This window comes from Ciconia boyciana, chromosome 1, assembly GCF_034638445.1.
Source record: "Ciconia boyciana chromosome 1, ASM3463844v1, whole genome shotgun sequence".
Lineage (NCBI taxonomy): Eukaryota > Metazoa > Chordata > Aves > Ciconiiformes > Ciconiidae > Ciconia > Ciconia boyciana.
Genome location: NC_132934.1, coordinates 237,874 through 252,213, shown reverse-complemented (window position 1 = coordinate 252,213; position 14,340 = coordinate 237,874). Strand labels below are relative to the sequence as shown.

The window sequence follows — 14,340 nt, the reverse complement described above, 5'->3', positions numbered from 1 at the left end:
GAGACCTTCCATGAAGATGTGACATACATTAACAAAAAGACCCCAGGACTACAGTATTAATTCCCTTATTCAGAGGAAGACAAAGTGAGACAGAAGGAGCTGGTTAAGAATAACTCCTGAAGTTGGTATTTACTGTAAACCAGGGAAGTGAGGAACTAAAATCCTTTTGACAGTCTACTCAGACTAGAATTAGAAACAAGTTGTCATTACACATCCATCACTGCAATCAGTTTTCAAAGAGAAGATGACGTGACTGACTCTGGAGACAGGGAAGTACTTTATGAGTCAGGAGATCCTTCTACTGAGGATCTATCTTAGTATTAGCAGCGCTACACAGATATGCAAGTTCAACAAAATAGCAGAAGAGCAGACATAAATCTACAAATAACTGAGATATAAAATGGACAAGAAGGAATATGTGCTTAAGACAGTATCACAAAGTCTGTTGTGAATTAACAGAAGGGAAAACTAAGACAGACTAAGTGATGGTGGAAAATGATTGTAAGTGTCTGTCATCTGACCAGCAACTAGAACTCTGAAACTTGCTGAGCCGCATTGTGCCAGAGACTATACAAACACAGACACATTAAGCATGCAAGCAAGGATGTCAAAATGAAGCTGCAATGCCTTGTACCTGTCTTGACAATCAGCTGCCAAGATGAGGAACAGACCCAAGACTTTGCTCTAGTCTCTTCTACAAATCTAAGACGAATCAAATGCACGAGCTTCTACAGATGTGGACTAAGCAGGTTAACAGGGAACCCATATCTTATTTGTGTGATTCCATATTTTAAATCAAGCTAACAAGAGAAACCACCCTGCAAAGTTAACAATGAAATCACAGCTTCCATATGTCAGAGAAGATAACATAGATGACACATACTAAATCCATGGGATCTGATGGAGAATGCCCACAAGCTCTAAGGCCATTGGGAGGCAACTCAATTACCTTTGAAAGGTCATGGTGACTGGGAGAGGTTCCTGAAGACTGGAAGAAAGCAAATGTCATCCCTACCTACAAGAAGGGCAAGAAAGAGGAACTGGGGAACTGCAGGCTGGTCAGCCTCATCCCCATCCCTGGGAAGGTGATGGAGCAACTAATTCTGGAAACCATTTCCAGATACATGAAAAAACAGGTTGCCCAGAGAAGTTGTGGAATATCCACCAATGGAGATATTCAGTATCTGACTGGACACTGTCTTGGGCAACCTATTCCAGCTGACCTTGTTTGAGCAGGGGGGTTGGACTAGAAGATTTCCAGAAGTCCCTTCCAACCTCAACTATTCTGTGATTCTGTGAAGATGATCTATGTTTCACATTGCAAATACCAGATCTATGTGTGCTGAATTTTAAGATCTGAAGATCCAAATCTCCTATGGGGCTTTAAGAGCAGGAAGAGAGAACAAGGACTTACTACTCTGTCTCTGTCATTCTGCAAGGAGGACAGTGCCTTCTTAAGGCTCTGCACTTCTGAAGGAGTAGTGGAAGTGCTCTCTTCTGCTTGTTGCTTCACTTCTTCAATCTTATGTGTTTTGCCCAATTCATTCAGCAGACGGTCTCGCTCATTCTGCAGGCTTGCCATAGCCTTGGAGAAAGATTTGACTTGGTTGGAAGAGCCTTCCAGTTCCAAAGACAAATGGAGAAGCTCATCATCTTTGGCTCTGAGCTTCTGATTAAGTTTCTCAATCTGGGCCAAGAGACCTCTTTCATCAGTGGCTTTCTGCAGCTCTGTCAGCTCAGATCTCACTGTATCTCGGTCCCTGGCAGTGGAACATTGCTCCTCTTGTAGCTGAACCATCTGTTTCTGAAGATTCTGCACTAGACTCTTTTGTTCCTCTAAGTCTGCAGAGTATTTCTGTTTCAAAACATGAAGCTCTTCATTGGCTTGGTCTCGGCTATCCTGAAGAGAGCTCATGGACTTCCCAAAAGACTGAATTTGAGCTCTGAGATCTTTGTTTTCATCTGTGACTGCAAGAAATTTCTGTTCCATTTCCATCAAGTCCCGTGCCAACTCTGCTACTCTCTCTTCTGCTGTTTCTGTTTCATTCCTCATTATCCCTGCATCATGATGTAGGTGCTTCAATTCCTTTCGAAGCCTGTCCTCAGCCTCTCCCACTCTCCTGGCTGCATCCCTTTGAATACATACTACTTCCTCCTCAAGTTCTGTTATCCTTTTCTGTGAAAGGGAAAGCTTATGACTCAGTTCTTGTGCCTCTTCCTCTCGGGCCTTCAGTTGTGCTTGACACTCCATGATAGGACCCCCCTCATGTAATGCTGTCATCTCACTCTGCACCCGAGACAGAGAGGACATAAGGGTTTCAACCTCTTGAGACATACTGACTTTACCCTCTCTCAAGGCTTCCATGCACTTCCTGAGATCATCCTGAGTACGCTCGGACTCCTTCAGCTGTGTTTCTATGATTGCCTTCTCCTTTTCCAGGGTTTGGATCCGCTGAAGCTGTGTTTTGAGAAGTTGTTTCTGTTGGGAGTCCTTTATTGAAATCACTTGGTTCAGGTCTTCTCTATACCGCACCAACTCTGCATTCAACTTGGCATTCTCAGAGTTGAGGTCATCCATCCGGCTATGAAAACTTCTGATTTCTTCCTTGAGCTTATTGTTTTCAGCAGCAGCCTCTTGAATTAGCTGGTCTTTTTCCAAGATTATAACAAGATGACGTTCCTCCAGTTGCTTGTAGTCTCTCAGTATGCGGTCTCTGTCGTCTTGCAAAGATGACATGGACTTGGTGAAGGAGTCCAGTTGTGCCTTCTGCTGCTTACTTTCTTCTCTGCTTATCTTCACCTTTTCAGTGAGACGGTCAAGTTTGTCAATAACTTTGTTCTTCTCATTTTCCAAGGCTTTTTTATCTTCTTCTTCCTTACTTAGCTTATGCTCCAACTCTTTCATCTCTTCAGAATGTTGCTGCTGTAATTCAGACAGAGCAGCCATAACTGCTTCTTCCTTGGCAGACAGCAAACTAATGATCTCTTGATCCTTGGCACTAGTTGCTTCATGCAGCTTATTTGTTAGGTCCTTGGAAGCTTGCAGATCAGCCTCAAGCTGTTCACAGCTGAATTTAAAATTCTGGATACTGGTCTCTTGTTGCTTGACCACACTCCCCAGCTCTTCCCTGACCAATTCACATTTGGTGAAGGAATTCTGTAAGTCAGCAAGCTGGTCTCTCAGGCTGCTGTTTTCTGACTCCAGTTTCTGCTGTTCATTCTGAGACTTGCTGTACAGTTTCTGATACCCTTCAAGCTGACTCAAAAGCTCCTTTTTTTCCTCCTGCAACATTTCACATGTCTTTTGATGATGCTGAATCTCCTTCCTGGATTCAGACTCCCAGTCTTTCTTGTTGCGTTCCAGCCTGAAAACAGAGAAGAGAAAGTCAGTCACAAATCAATGAAGTAGCTCAGTATCCAAAACCACAGTAATAGTTTTAATTGATTATACTGATTTAGAAAAGCCATAAAATTAGTTTTACTTTAAGAAAGCAAGCTGGAAATATCCAGATGATTAGTTTTCCCTCAATTTAAAATTCAAGGCATCTTTTAAAGTTCTGACTGCACTACGGTCTGAAGGGGGTGGTACTGGGGGAATATTTTTTAAAAGTTGCCCAGTGAGATAAATCTTTATGTCAATATTGAAAAAATGGAGGATTGAATGTTATCACCTCCTTTTCATTAAAATACTTCTTTCTCTCATCCATTGTAGCTAACAAAAAAAAAAAAAAAAGAAATCAATGAAATTGCTGTTCTTATATGCTTGATGTTAATTTAATGTTCCAGCATGCAAAGATATAGCATTTTGATCACAAACTTTATAGGACAATTTTACTCATGTCAGAACAGTTCGGTTTTGAATTTTAGAAATTCCCAGATTTACATTTTGGTATGTTTCCATAGCTCCATCTTTCCCTCAAATTCTATTTTGGGATTAAACTGGAATGACGTATCCCAATGCTCTCTTCCCCTGTCAAGTTTAATCTCTGAATGCAACAACTCTATGCAAAAGAATCTATTTCAAGTTTCACATTAATAAAGACTCTAGATAGTACTCAGATAGCTACTGCTTGTCACAGAGAATAGATGTAACATGGGTACCCTAATGATGAGAAGAAAGAATATTTTACAGTGTTAATCTCCCTGTATCCTTGTGCAGACAACAAATACATAGTACCTCCCTACAACATAACTCCAAACTTCCTTTCTATCCAAACATAAGTGATCCAGAAGATAAGCCTTATATTTATGGCTTTATTAGGAAGATTAATTCTGCTCTCCATCTTAGGCATTCATTAGTTTTGCCAATCACGTCACATTTAGCATATTTACATACCCAAAATTCTTTCTTTCTGGTATACTGCAAAAGGAAAGGGGAATCCTACCTCACCTGTGGCTGCTGCCTTGTCAAAAGGAAATACAAGAATACCAGCTGAGTCATTATCATCTTATTTACCTGGATATATGTGTCTGAAGTTCTTCCACATGTATGGTCATCTGCTTCATCTGGTCCTTTAGCACAACACAAGTTTCCTCTTTCGAACGTATTTCTTCCTCCTTCTTTTGAATAGATTCAGTGAATTTCTTCTCCCATGTTTTTGATTCGTCTATTACTCTATCCCTGTCATCCTGAAGGGAAGACATGCTCCTGGTGAAGGCTGCAAGCTGGGCTAGTGTTTTGTTTAGGCTGCCTTCCAATTGCTTGGCTTCTTGATCCTTTGTCTTCAAGGAGTCTTGAAGATCACCAACAGTTGCTTCCATATAGTCTTTCTCCCTCTGCAAAGTTGACAGCTTTTCTTCCATGTTTTTAATTTCCTTTGAGTGCTTGTCTTTTTCCTGTTCCAGTCTTCTCTCAAAGTCCTCATCTTTTTTCTTCATTTGAATTTTAATATTCTCTTTGTTTGCCTGCAACTCTTCTTTCACTTTGACACTCTCTGCTAGAACCCTTGCTGCCTCACTCTGGGTGTCATCCAATACTACTCTGCAGAGAGCAAGCTCTGCTTGGGCTTTCTTGGTGTCTTCAACTGCTTTAGCTAAAGTCTCTTTGGCTGCTTCTACCTCTTTCTGAGACTCACTCTGCAGAAATTCCAGAGCTTTAACAGTTCTTTCTAAACTACTGTTCTTTTCTTGGCTTTTAATACAGTCCTTCTGCAGCTGCTTAATCTCCTGCTGTTTCTGTTTCAGCAGTTCCTGAAGCTCCTTTACATGTGTGCTGCTGTCTCCCCTCCAACTGCATTTTAGCTTTTCTACAAATTCCTTTTGCTTTTCTGAACTTGCTTTACTTTTCTCCTTTGCCATCTGACATTTCTCCTCCTCCAGTTCATGCATCATTCTCTGCAAACTCTGAAGCTCATGTTTCAGTTGCTCATTTTTGATCTGGAAGTCTGTTGCATCTTGCTGATAGTTTCCAATACTCCCATTAAGTTCTGCCAGCTGATTCATGAGCCTTTCTTCCAAATCATCCTTCTCAGCCTCTAGCCTGTCCTTCAGTTCTGTCATCCTGATGAGGTCATCTTTGGTTTTTTGGACCATTTGTTCCATCTTTGCTACTGTGTCCTGAAGAGCATTCAATTCATGGACTTTCTCTTCCATTTGGGTCTCTAAAGCCCTCTTCTCACCTGCTAAAGTCTCAACACACATGCGGATGTCACCCAGCTGTTGCTCTGAAGCCCTCCTATTATCTTCTAGTTCTGCAATTCGCTCTGTGAGCTCAGCTATCTGCTGGATGTAGGTACCAAGATCTTCACAAGGGCTACTACCTTCAAATGCTTTTTGTTCCAGCTCTGCAGTAGGAGAATCTGGTCTAAAACTTATGTCCACTTGATTTTCAGTCCTCTCCACCGGTGGTGGTGTGGCAACTGCCTGATTTGTTTCTTCCTCTGTTGTCTTCTGAGCAACATACTTGTCTACCAGTTCTCTGCTTTCCTTCAGCTTAGATTCTGTGAACTGCAAATGACACTTTAAGTCTGTGATCTCTTGATTAAGAGACTCCTTTTCAGCCATTACTGTCTCAAGCTGAGTAGAAAGAGACTGGTAATCCCTCCTAGAGCTCTCCAGATCTTTTTTCAGGCTAGTATTTGTAAAGACATCTCCAGTCCTGTGTAGTTCTCCATCTGTAAAACGCATCTCTGCTCTAAGCTTCTCATTCTCCTCCTCTAGTTCCAGGATCTTTTGTTGCTTTGATTTTGCAAATTTCCTCATTTTCTCCTTCATTCCATCAATTTCCTGTCCAGCCTCCTGTAGCTGCTTATCTGTTTCCTCTTTTTTTGCTTCAACACTTTTCAGCTTAATGAAAATTTCCTGCTTTTCCTGCCTAACAGTTTCCAAAACACGCCGAATCCGCTCAGCCTCATTACTCACATTCTCATATGACTGCAGGAGAGTTTCATATTCTTTCTGAAGCTCCCTGTATTTCTCATGCCACTCAGAACTCTCAGTGGCTTGAAAGCATTTCAAGGATTCCATCTCCTTCTCCAGCTTCTCCTTCTCTAGAACAACTCTGTCTAGAGTAAATGTCAGGTTTTTACAGCATCCATCAAGATTCTGATTTTCTGTAAGTACTTTATCAACTTCTGCAATAAGTTTTTCTCGCTCTTCAGTGAGGCCCGCTAACTTTTCTTTTAAAGTATCTGTTTCTTTAACATGGCCACATATTTGGCTTTCCATATTTGTCAACTTGACACAAAGATTTTCAATAGTAGTTTTAGCATTAGCCAGCTCCTCTTTTAGAGATTTGCTCTCCTTTAGTGCCTCTTTTCTAGAGATAAGTGCAGCTTGCAACTTTCTCTGCATTTGATTCTTCTGTTTAGCTGCTTCTGCACCGTTACCTCGCTTCTCTTGAATTTCAAGCAACTCTGCTTGCAGTTGCTTGCTTTGTTCCTCATGTACCTGAGCTTGAGTTTCCAACTGACTACATAGCCTCTTGACTGAATCCTCTTTTTCCAGCAACTGTGCCTGCACGTTATTGAGAGCTTCACTTTTCTCCCTTAACTGCAAGTTAAGAAATTCCAGTTCTTCATCCTTTTGGTGCATGAGTGTTTTCAGGTCTTCCAGACTGCCCTCTCTAGAAATTTTTGCTCGACTCTCCTCCAATTCTGTCCGAAGACTTGCTGCCTTAGCTTCAGCTTGGTCAGAGGTTCTCTTCAGCCCTTCTATCTCCAGAAACAACTGTGCTATGTGCTCTTGCAAATGAAAGACTAATTCTGATTTGCAAGCAAGGTCACTTTGCATATGGCTAACGTTATATTCCAATTCCTCTTTCTCTATCTGCAATTTTTCAAGTTTTTTCTTAAACTCTTCCCCAGAAACATCTGCAACTTGGACAAGCTTGTTATTTGTTGTATTTTCTGCTTCCACGCATGAAGAATCCAACCCACCTTGATCCCCAAGAACATTCTCTGTTGATCCTTTCTGTTCTTGGAGTTGTCTGAGCTGAGCTTGGATGCTCTCCTTCTCTTTGCTTTGCTTATCAAATTGTTCTTGTAGAATGTTGTAATCATCTTTCTGCTGTTTCAGCTGTTCTCTGTGATGCCTGTCTTTTTCTTGAGCCTTTTTTATAGTGTCTTTGCGAGATACCAGGGCTTCCTGAAGTTTTTTTTGAAGTTGTTGTTTTTCTTGTTCAAGAGTTGAAATCCTCTCTTTCAGAGCAGACTTTTGGTTTTCTTCAAGATTTGTAGCTACTGAACTATTTTTTTCATTTTCTCCATAATCTTTTGGGCTTTTATTGGTTTCAGTTACTTTGTCAGCAATTGTCTGACTCTCCATGATTTCATCTTTAATTGAAACAATGCTTGTCTTACCTTGCAAGCTTCGCCTCATTTCCTCAATCACTGCCTGCAACTGTGCTTCAGTAGTTTCTTTATCCAGCAGGTCCTTCCGGATGCTCTGCAACTCAGATTCCTTTTCAGAAAGCAGTTGAATTAGATACTCCTCACTGGGCTGGCTTTCAATATTCACTTCTCCGCTTATCACGCTTGTCATATTTTCTTCCCGTTCAGCTTCTTGAGCCACTGAGGATTCTGATTCATGTTCTCTTCTCAGTTGTACTAATTCATTCTCCAATTTGCTAACCTTCTTCAGAAGCTCCTTCCTGTTAACAAGTGCTGCTTGCAGCTTCCGCTTTACTTGCTCATTTTCTTTTTTCAGAAGTTCAAGTTTATTTACTAATACCTCACTTTCTTTACATGCTGCATCTGTCTCATACTGCTGCTCAGATGCCCCACATTTCAGATATGTATCTTTTGCTTCTATGTTTTGGTCTTTTTCTTCCTGGGCTTTTAATAATAGACTTGTCTGCTCTTTAAGACTCTTCAGCTCATTTCCTAGAGAAAATTTCTCTTCATTCAGCAGGACCATTTTCTCAGACATGCTGACACTGATCTCTGTCATCTGTTGGTCCTTCTCCAGCAAGGTTTGTTGCAGGCTCTCTATAGACCTGGTGTGTTCAGCAACAAGCTGTTCTAGGCGTGCTGTTTCACGACCCTTTGAAGCTAAGTTTTGGGAAAGCTCTTCTCTCTCAGCTGTATTCTTCCTCAAAAGTTGTTCTAGATCAAGTACTTCACATTCCTTCTTCTCAATCTGGCTTCTCAGATCTTTTAGTTGCATGTCCTGGTCAGAAAGCTGAAGTTGCGCTTCATCCAAGTCTTTTTGCAAAGCTTCAATTTTTATCTCCTTGGATTTAAATTCATTTTTAAGGCTCTGGATTTGTTCTCTCAGAAGACTGCTTTGACTGTCTGACAGTCTCTGCTTTTCTGAAAGAGCTAGATTTTCCTCAAGTTGCTTCACTTGCTCTTTCAGTCCTGTTATGGTAGAAAGTTCCTTCATCTGACACAGGAGCTGATCTCGTTCTTCAGTCAAAACACAAAATGCACTGTCAGAATCCTCTATTTTTTTTCTGTATTCCTCAGCCAACTGGTTTAGCCTATTTATTTCTGCACTTTTTTCTCCTAGATCTTTCTTATAGGATTCTTCTGATTTCTGCAGAATTATCTGCAGTTCTGTAATCTGGTTTTGTAACTTTATCAGTTCTTGAGAGGTGCCAGGCTCTGGATCTGCTGTAGAGACTTCTTGCATTGCCTCCATCTCCCCTCTGCAGGGGACAGTGCTCCACTGGGGCACTTCTTGAAGACTGATTCTGTTCTCCTGAAGCACACCAATTTGCTGCATTTCTATTTCTCTCAGTAATGAGCTCCTGCCCAACTCATTTTGTGTATCTGAAGCCTTCTGCTCTTCCCCCTCAAGAAACCGTATCTGGGAATTATCTTCCAGCTGGTTAGCTGCTTCTCCTGTTTGGTTACCTGTAGAAGTTTGGCCGTTTGGGCCCTTGAGCTGCCTTTTCAAAAAAGTTATTTCTTCTTGGGCTTCTTTCAGTTCCAGCAGCAAAACTGACAGCTCTTTCTGTTTCTCTGCAGCAAGAGATTCTAGAATTCCAGGCGGACAACCTTCCCCAGTAAACTGCTCACTTCCATTGGGAAAGCCATCTGTTCTTGCCTAAAAGAAAATAATAGGTTTCAGTTTTCCTTTGAATCCTGTGAAAGGGTCACTTTTGGAAGTATCTGCTTTCCACATTTTGTAGTTCAAGGATACCCTTTCTTGAGCTGGCTATTGCAATAAACAGTAGCCTCAGTAATAACAGGAGGAATCCTCAGGTCATTTCTGTTCATTTCAGTTTCTGAAGTTGCAGCATGAAAGATTCTGGCTTTAGGATTAGACCATAAATGTAACTTCCTATTCCCTTATTTCCCATTCTCTTGATTACAAGATAGTATGATTCTGAAGTGTTTCAGTTCTCCTGTGATTCTCACAAGCCCTCCACTGTACTTATCCAGCCACATTTTCCTGGCATCCTATCCGTAGTCTCTGAATGAGGAGGTTTTGTCCCCTATTCTATCTGTCTGTTTAACATGGCAAAGAAACAGTGTAGAAGCCCGTATTCGACTCTGTGTCCATCTCCAAAGTGAGAGCACTAGACAAAGGATCTGGACCAAAGTGCTTGGCTTTTTCCAAATAACTATCTCAAGGTTTCCTCTCACCCCCCAAAACAGATTACAAAAGAAAAGTGGTCACAAATCCTTCCCAGAAAGCATGGATCAGCAGCCCACCAATAGGTCAACGTCTTGTGTTGTAAAGGCTGTCCGTTCATCAGTTTGGAGAGCAGAAAGAATTTACGGGGAACTATTAAAGGACAGCTATTTATTAAAGCCTGTTGCAGTGTTGCAACAACCCCTTTAAGTTACGTGATGTTAAAAACCCAGCTCTTTGGGGCTTTTAAACTAAATGGAATTTTTCATATCCACAGATGCATACAATACTGAGGGGAAAAAAAGTTCTGGACTAAATTTGTACCTCAGGGAGCACCAAAGTGTCATCAAAAGGCTTCTGCACTTCAGAATTCACCAGGTCTCCTGACACACCTAGTGATAGAAGGTACACTTGTCACCATCAGCATAACGAGTTGCATGTAAAGTCCGTAGGTAAGTGGAGAGACAAAATATTGGACTGGAGCTTCTCTAGTTTCCAAGGTGAGAAAGACCAAAAACAAACAAACAAAAAGTTTGAGCCTATGCATTGCACCCAGACATCCCCAATAGCTCTGCACATGCAAAACCTCCTGCATTTGCTGCATGCTGGCATCACCTAAGTCTAGACTATATATAACCTCTACAGAAGAATGAAGAAGCAGAGATAAGTGAACTAGGTAACAGGTTGTTTTGTTTTGGCTTGTGGTTTGTTTTTTTTTTTTTTTTAATAATTTGGGGGCAGGGGTGATGGTGGTAATTCCAGACACAAAAAGAAACTTACTAGCTTGCAGAGATGTTGTAATAATGAAATGTAAGTATACAATTCACATAACGTTGATGCTGCTATAGAAATCCATTGTAGAGCCCTACCCTATCTACACAGGAACATAGACAATGTGCCTTTGTCTAATAAGCAGGATGTGCCTGTCGAAAGCAGAAGTTTAACTGATGTATTACTAGTCTAGTTAGTAAACCATGAAGAACCGCTTAGATCTGCCAAAAAAGTAGGAAACTAGGGGAAAGGCAATTCTGGTAGGGGGAGATTGTGACCACCAACTCGTGAACCACCTACCCCAATTATACCACCGACTCAAATGATGAAGTTGAAGAACAACTAAGCATGCGTACTAATTTACATGCTTGGTGAAGAGATGTGAACCAATCATTTAATAGAAGAATACTGCATATGTATTAGGAAGTTGAATATGTTAATGCTTTGTGTATAAATAACTTAATTTGAAAGCTTGTGGTGCTGTCTTGAGACAGACACCCATATCTGTGCAAATATGCAATAAAATACCTCTGCTCTGTATGTATATTGGCATTTTGCACACCGGGTAAATAAACCCCTATTTTTGGGACAACAGGGAGGAACCCACTTCATCTTATCTTAATTCTCTTCTGTGTCTTACACATCAGCCTCTGCATCTACAAACACACTCCCCTTCAAATCATTCTCCCTTTCTCATCTTAGGAACCACTTCTTTCTTCTCTTCTGATATATCCTAGCCATCCCATATTAGAATGTTCTCTTCTACCTCATGTGCATCTTTTCTATCTCCTGTACATCTTTAGATTCTGACCTCAAAGCTCCTCTTCCCAAATCACGTTAGATTTGTCCTTGAAACTTCTCAAATTTCCACAATTTTCTTGTCACATGCCTTATTCTGTGTCCTCACCTGTAGGAGTAGAAGAGCAGTCTACATAAGCGGCTGGAGCTTCCAGAGTCTGCAAGTCTTGCAATTTCACCTCAGGTCCAACATTCTTATTCTATTGGTTGAGGAAAAAATACTTAGTTTTGAGCCATGATCTTTGCATTAGAAGTCAGCTATCTTAGCTGCCTGCTGCTCTGCCCAGCTGTAAGTAAAAACTATCAGTCCCAACTTTAGATACAACTCTGATGCCTAATTAAAAAAAAAAGGTAGATTGGTTTTGATGTAAGCAAGAGACTAAGACATATCTCAGCAGATTAGGATATCAGTGAATGCAACAATTCTAGTAACTTCCTTCCCACTTTGAGATGCTTCCTCTTCCATCTTCACTGCTTCAAAGGGACTAACTATAGGTTCATAACCTTTCACTGAACCACCCAAGCACAGAAGATGAGAAGTCATGTGTTTGTCACTGTATGCCTCACTACTCCAGTGGATAAAGAGCCTGCAGTCTTCCTACGAAAGTTACACTAGGCTCCACCACACATGCAAACAAACCACCCCACAACAATCTATTAACTGCTATATGTTTCCTGCTTCTCTGTCAGACAGGACAGAACCTGACTGTTGAAGAAGATGGAACACACTGGAAAGAGAGAGGAGATTTTGCTATTTCATAGACACAAACTCTTTTTGACCACATAAAGATGCTGAATAAAGCCCAGGAAATTGGTTAGTTTGCTGTTGACATCCATACAAGAACTAAGACTTCACCTACTAATTTCTTCATTCTGAAAAGTCCACTTATAAGTTAACATGCACCTAAAATGAATGGCAGTATTTATGGCTAGTTCCCAACACACATTGTCTTTCACAACAATTGGCACCGTTAGTACTACTTCTGTGGGAAAAGGTTTGGACTAGAGTACAAAGACACTGAGTCAGAACTAAGTAAAGTGTCTCTAAAAAAAGCTACTCCTCCCACCCCCAAAAAAATCAAGTAAAAAAACCCCAACCCAACCCAACAATGGAAAGACTAAAACCAAAATGAAGTATTCAGAATTAACATTTGCTGTAACTACCTAGAATGTAAGTACGGGGTGCTAACAGGTCACACAATCAAAAGGAAACAATCTCCAGCCCCAAGTTCTAGAGCACTTTGCCTTTACAAGCTCCAAGTACTGAAATGGAATGTATGGCATGCATCCAAAAAACTTGTGCACATGACCCAAACCCTTGAACTGGGTTTGGATTCGCACATATCTTGGCCTAAAGTCATGGGTCAGATGCACAAAAGGCAGGATATAGCTGTCCCACTGTAAATACTTACATGTAAGCTATTTAGCTAGACTCTTTTTATAATTAAGACATTGAAATGGACAATTCCAGGGTTGGATTCATTGACCCATTTTCAACATCCATCTTGGTCCAGGTGAATCATATGCTAAAGAACCTGTTATTTCCACTGTCTATAAAGGGACTCTAGAAAATAGCTCAAAGGCTTATATCTGCCCTTGAAAACACTGTGCATGTGTGTGTGTGTGTGTGTACACCTGTTGATCCACTAGCTTACACCTCAACTACAGGCAGTTGGAATGTAAGGGTCTGAAGTCAAGCAGGATGAGCTGACTCAAAATACCTTCTCCAGTTCCAGCATGAGTCCCAAATGTCAACTTTTGCCCTAATACTTCACAGTAATATATATAGTATAAACTCTCTCTGTTGGAGAGAAATGTATTAGATGAAACACAGCATCATCTTCTTCCCTCTGCTGGCAGGTTGGAACAGAGTGGAGTAGTGTGGAAAGAGCCCAGACCTTGCTCTAAGCTAACAAACAATTCTACAACAAATTCTTAGTACAGATATACAGAGGCAGTCATCTCCATCACCTTGCTGACTGAGTGAGTATAAAGCAAAGCAGCAGGTATCTGATCCTGCACTCTTCTCACCAATAGACTGACTGCAATTGTACCTGCAGCTGTTCACAGCGGAAGAGTACAAGGATAGAGTCTACTTGTCTCCCACTTAACAAAGAGAACTCAGCTTCCTCCAGTCAGTCTGCCAGATCCCCATCAGGGCAGTGGGAACGGATAGGTTTGGTTTGAAAGGCATCCTATAATGACAGCTGAGCCTTTGGAATTGTATTTCCTGAGACTTGCCTCAGTTTAGCCTATGGTTTTGCTGAAGAACTAACTATCCATCACAATAGATAGTTATGAATATGGATTGGGTGGATGAAGGACACAAGAATTCCACACAGACAGCAAAGGGAAATATAGTCTGATAAGAACACAGTACAAGCAGTATTTGGAAGCTATTTCTGTCTTTCATCATTAATCCAGTTAATAATAACCTTCCAAAGAGGATTGTTAAAAAAAGCTGTAACAGCTTAGCTGTTTTAAGGCCAGTCCTTGACCTATTTTAGTTTTAGCTTATTTCAGCTGCTTAATCATTACCTGCTTTGCATTTTCTGCGACCATCACAGCTTCCTGCTGAGGCTCCTGGAGAACAAGTTGCAAGTGTGATATTTCTGAAACATTCAAACACAAACAATTTGTTTGAAAATTAAAATGCTGATTTAGACAGTAACAGGATATTCTTCCAGGAGCTTTAGAGAACAGGGCACATGGCTGTTAGTAACACTTATGTAAGTGGAGATATATAACATT

The 14,340-nt window shown here is 40.9% G+C and overlaps 1 protein-coding gene across 5 annotated transcripts in view; it reads right to left on the bottom strand.

Moving 5' to 3' along the window:
- Positions 1–14,340, bottom strand: part of GOLGB1 (golgin B1) — a 54,324-nt gene that overhangs the window by 13,760 nt on the left and 26,224 nt on the right. For all 5 annotated transcript variants that reach the window (XM_072855857.1, XM_072855876.1, XM_072855878.1 and 2 more), the window contains 5 exons: positions 14,128–14,201; positions 11,699–11,789; positions 10,345–10,412; positions 4,457–9,489; positions 1,415–3,365 (listed from right to left, as the gene is read on the bottom strand). In XM_072855857.1, coding sequence (XP_072711958.1) covers positions 1,415–3,365; positions 4,457–9,489; positions 10,345–10,412; positions 11,699–11,789; positions 14,128–14,201 — 7,217 coding nt within the window. The remainder of the gene's footprint in view (positions 1–1,414; positions 3,366–4,456; positions 9,490–10,344; positions 10,413–11,698; positions 11,790–14,127; positions 14,202–14,340) is intronic.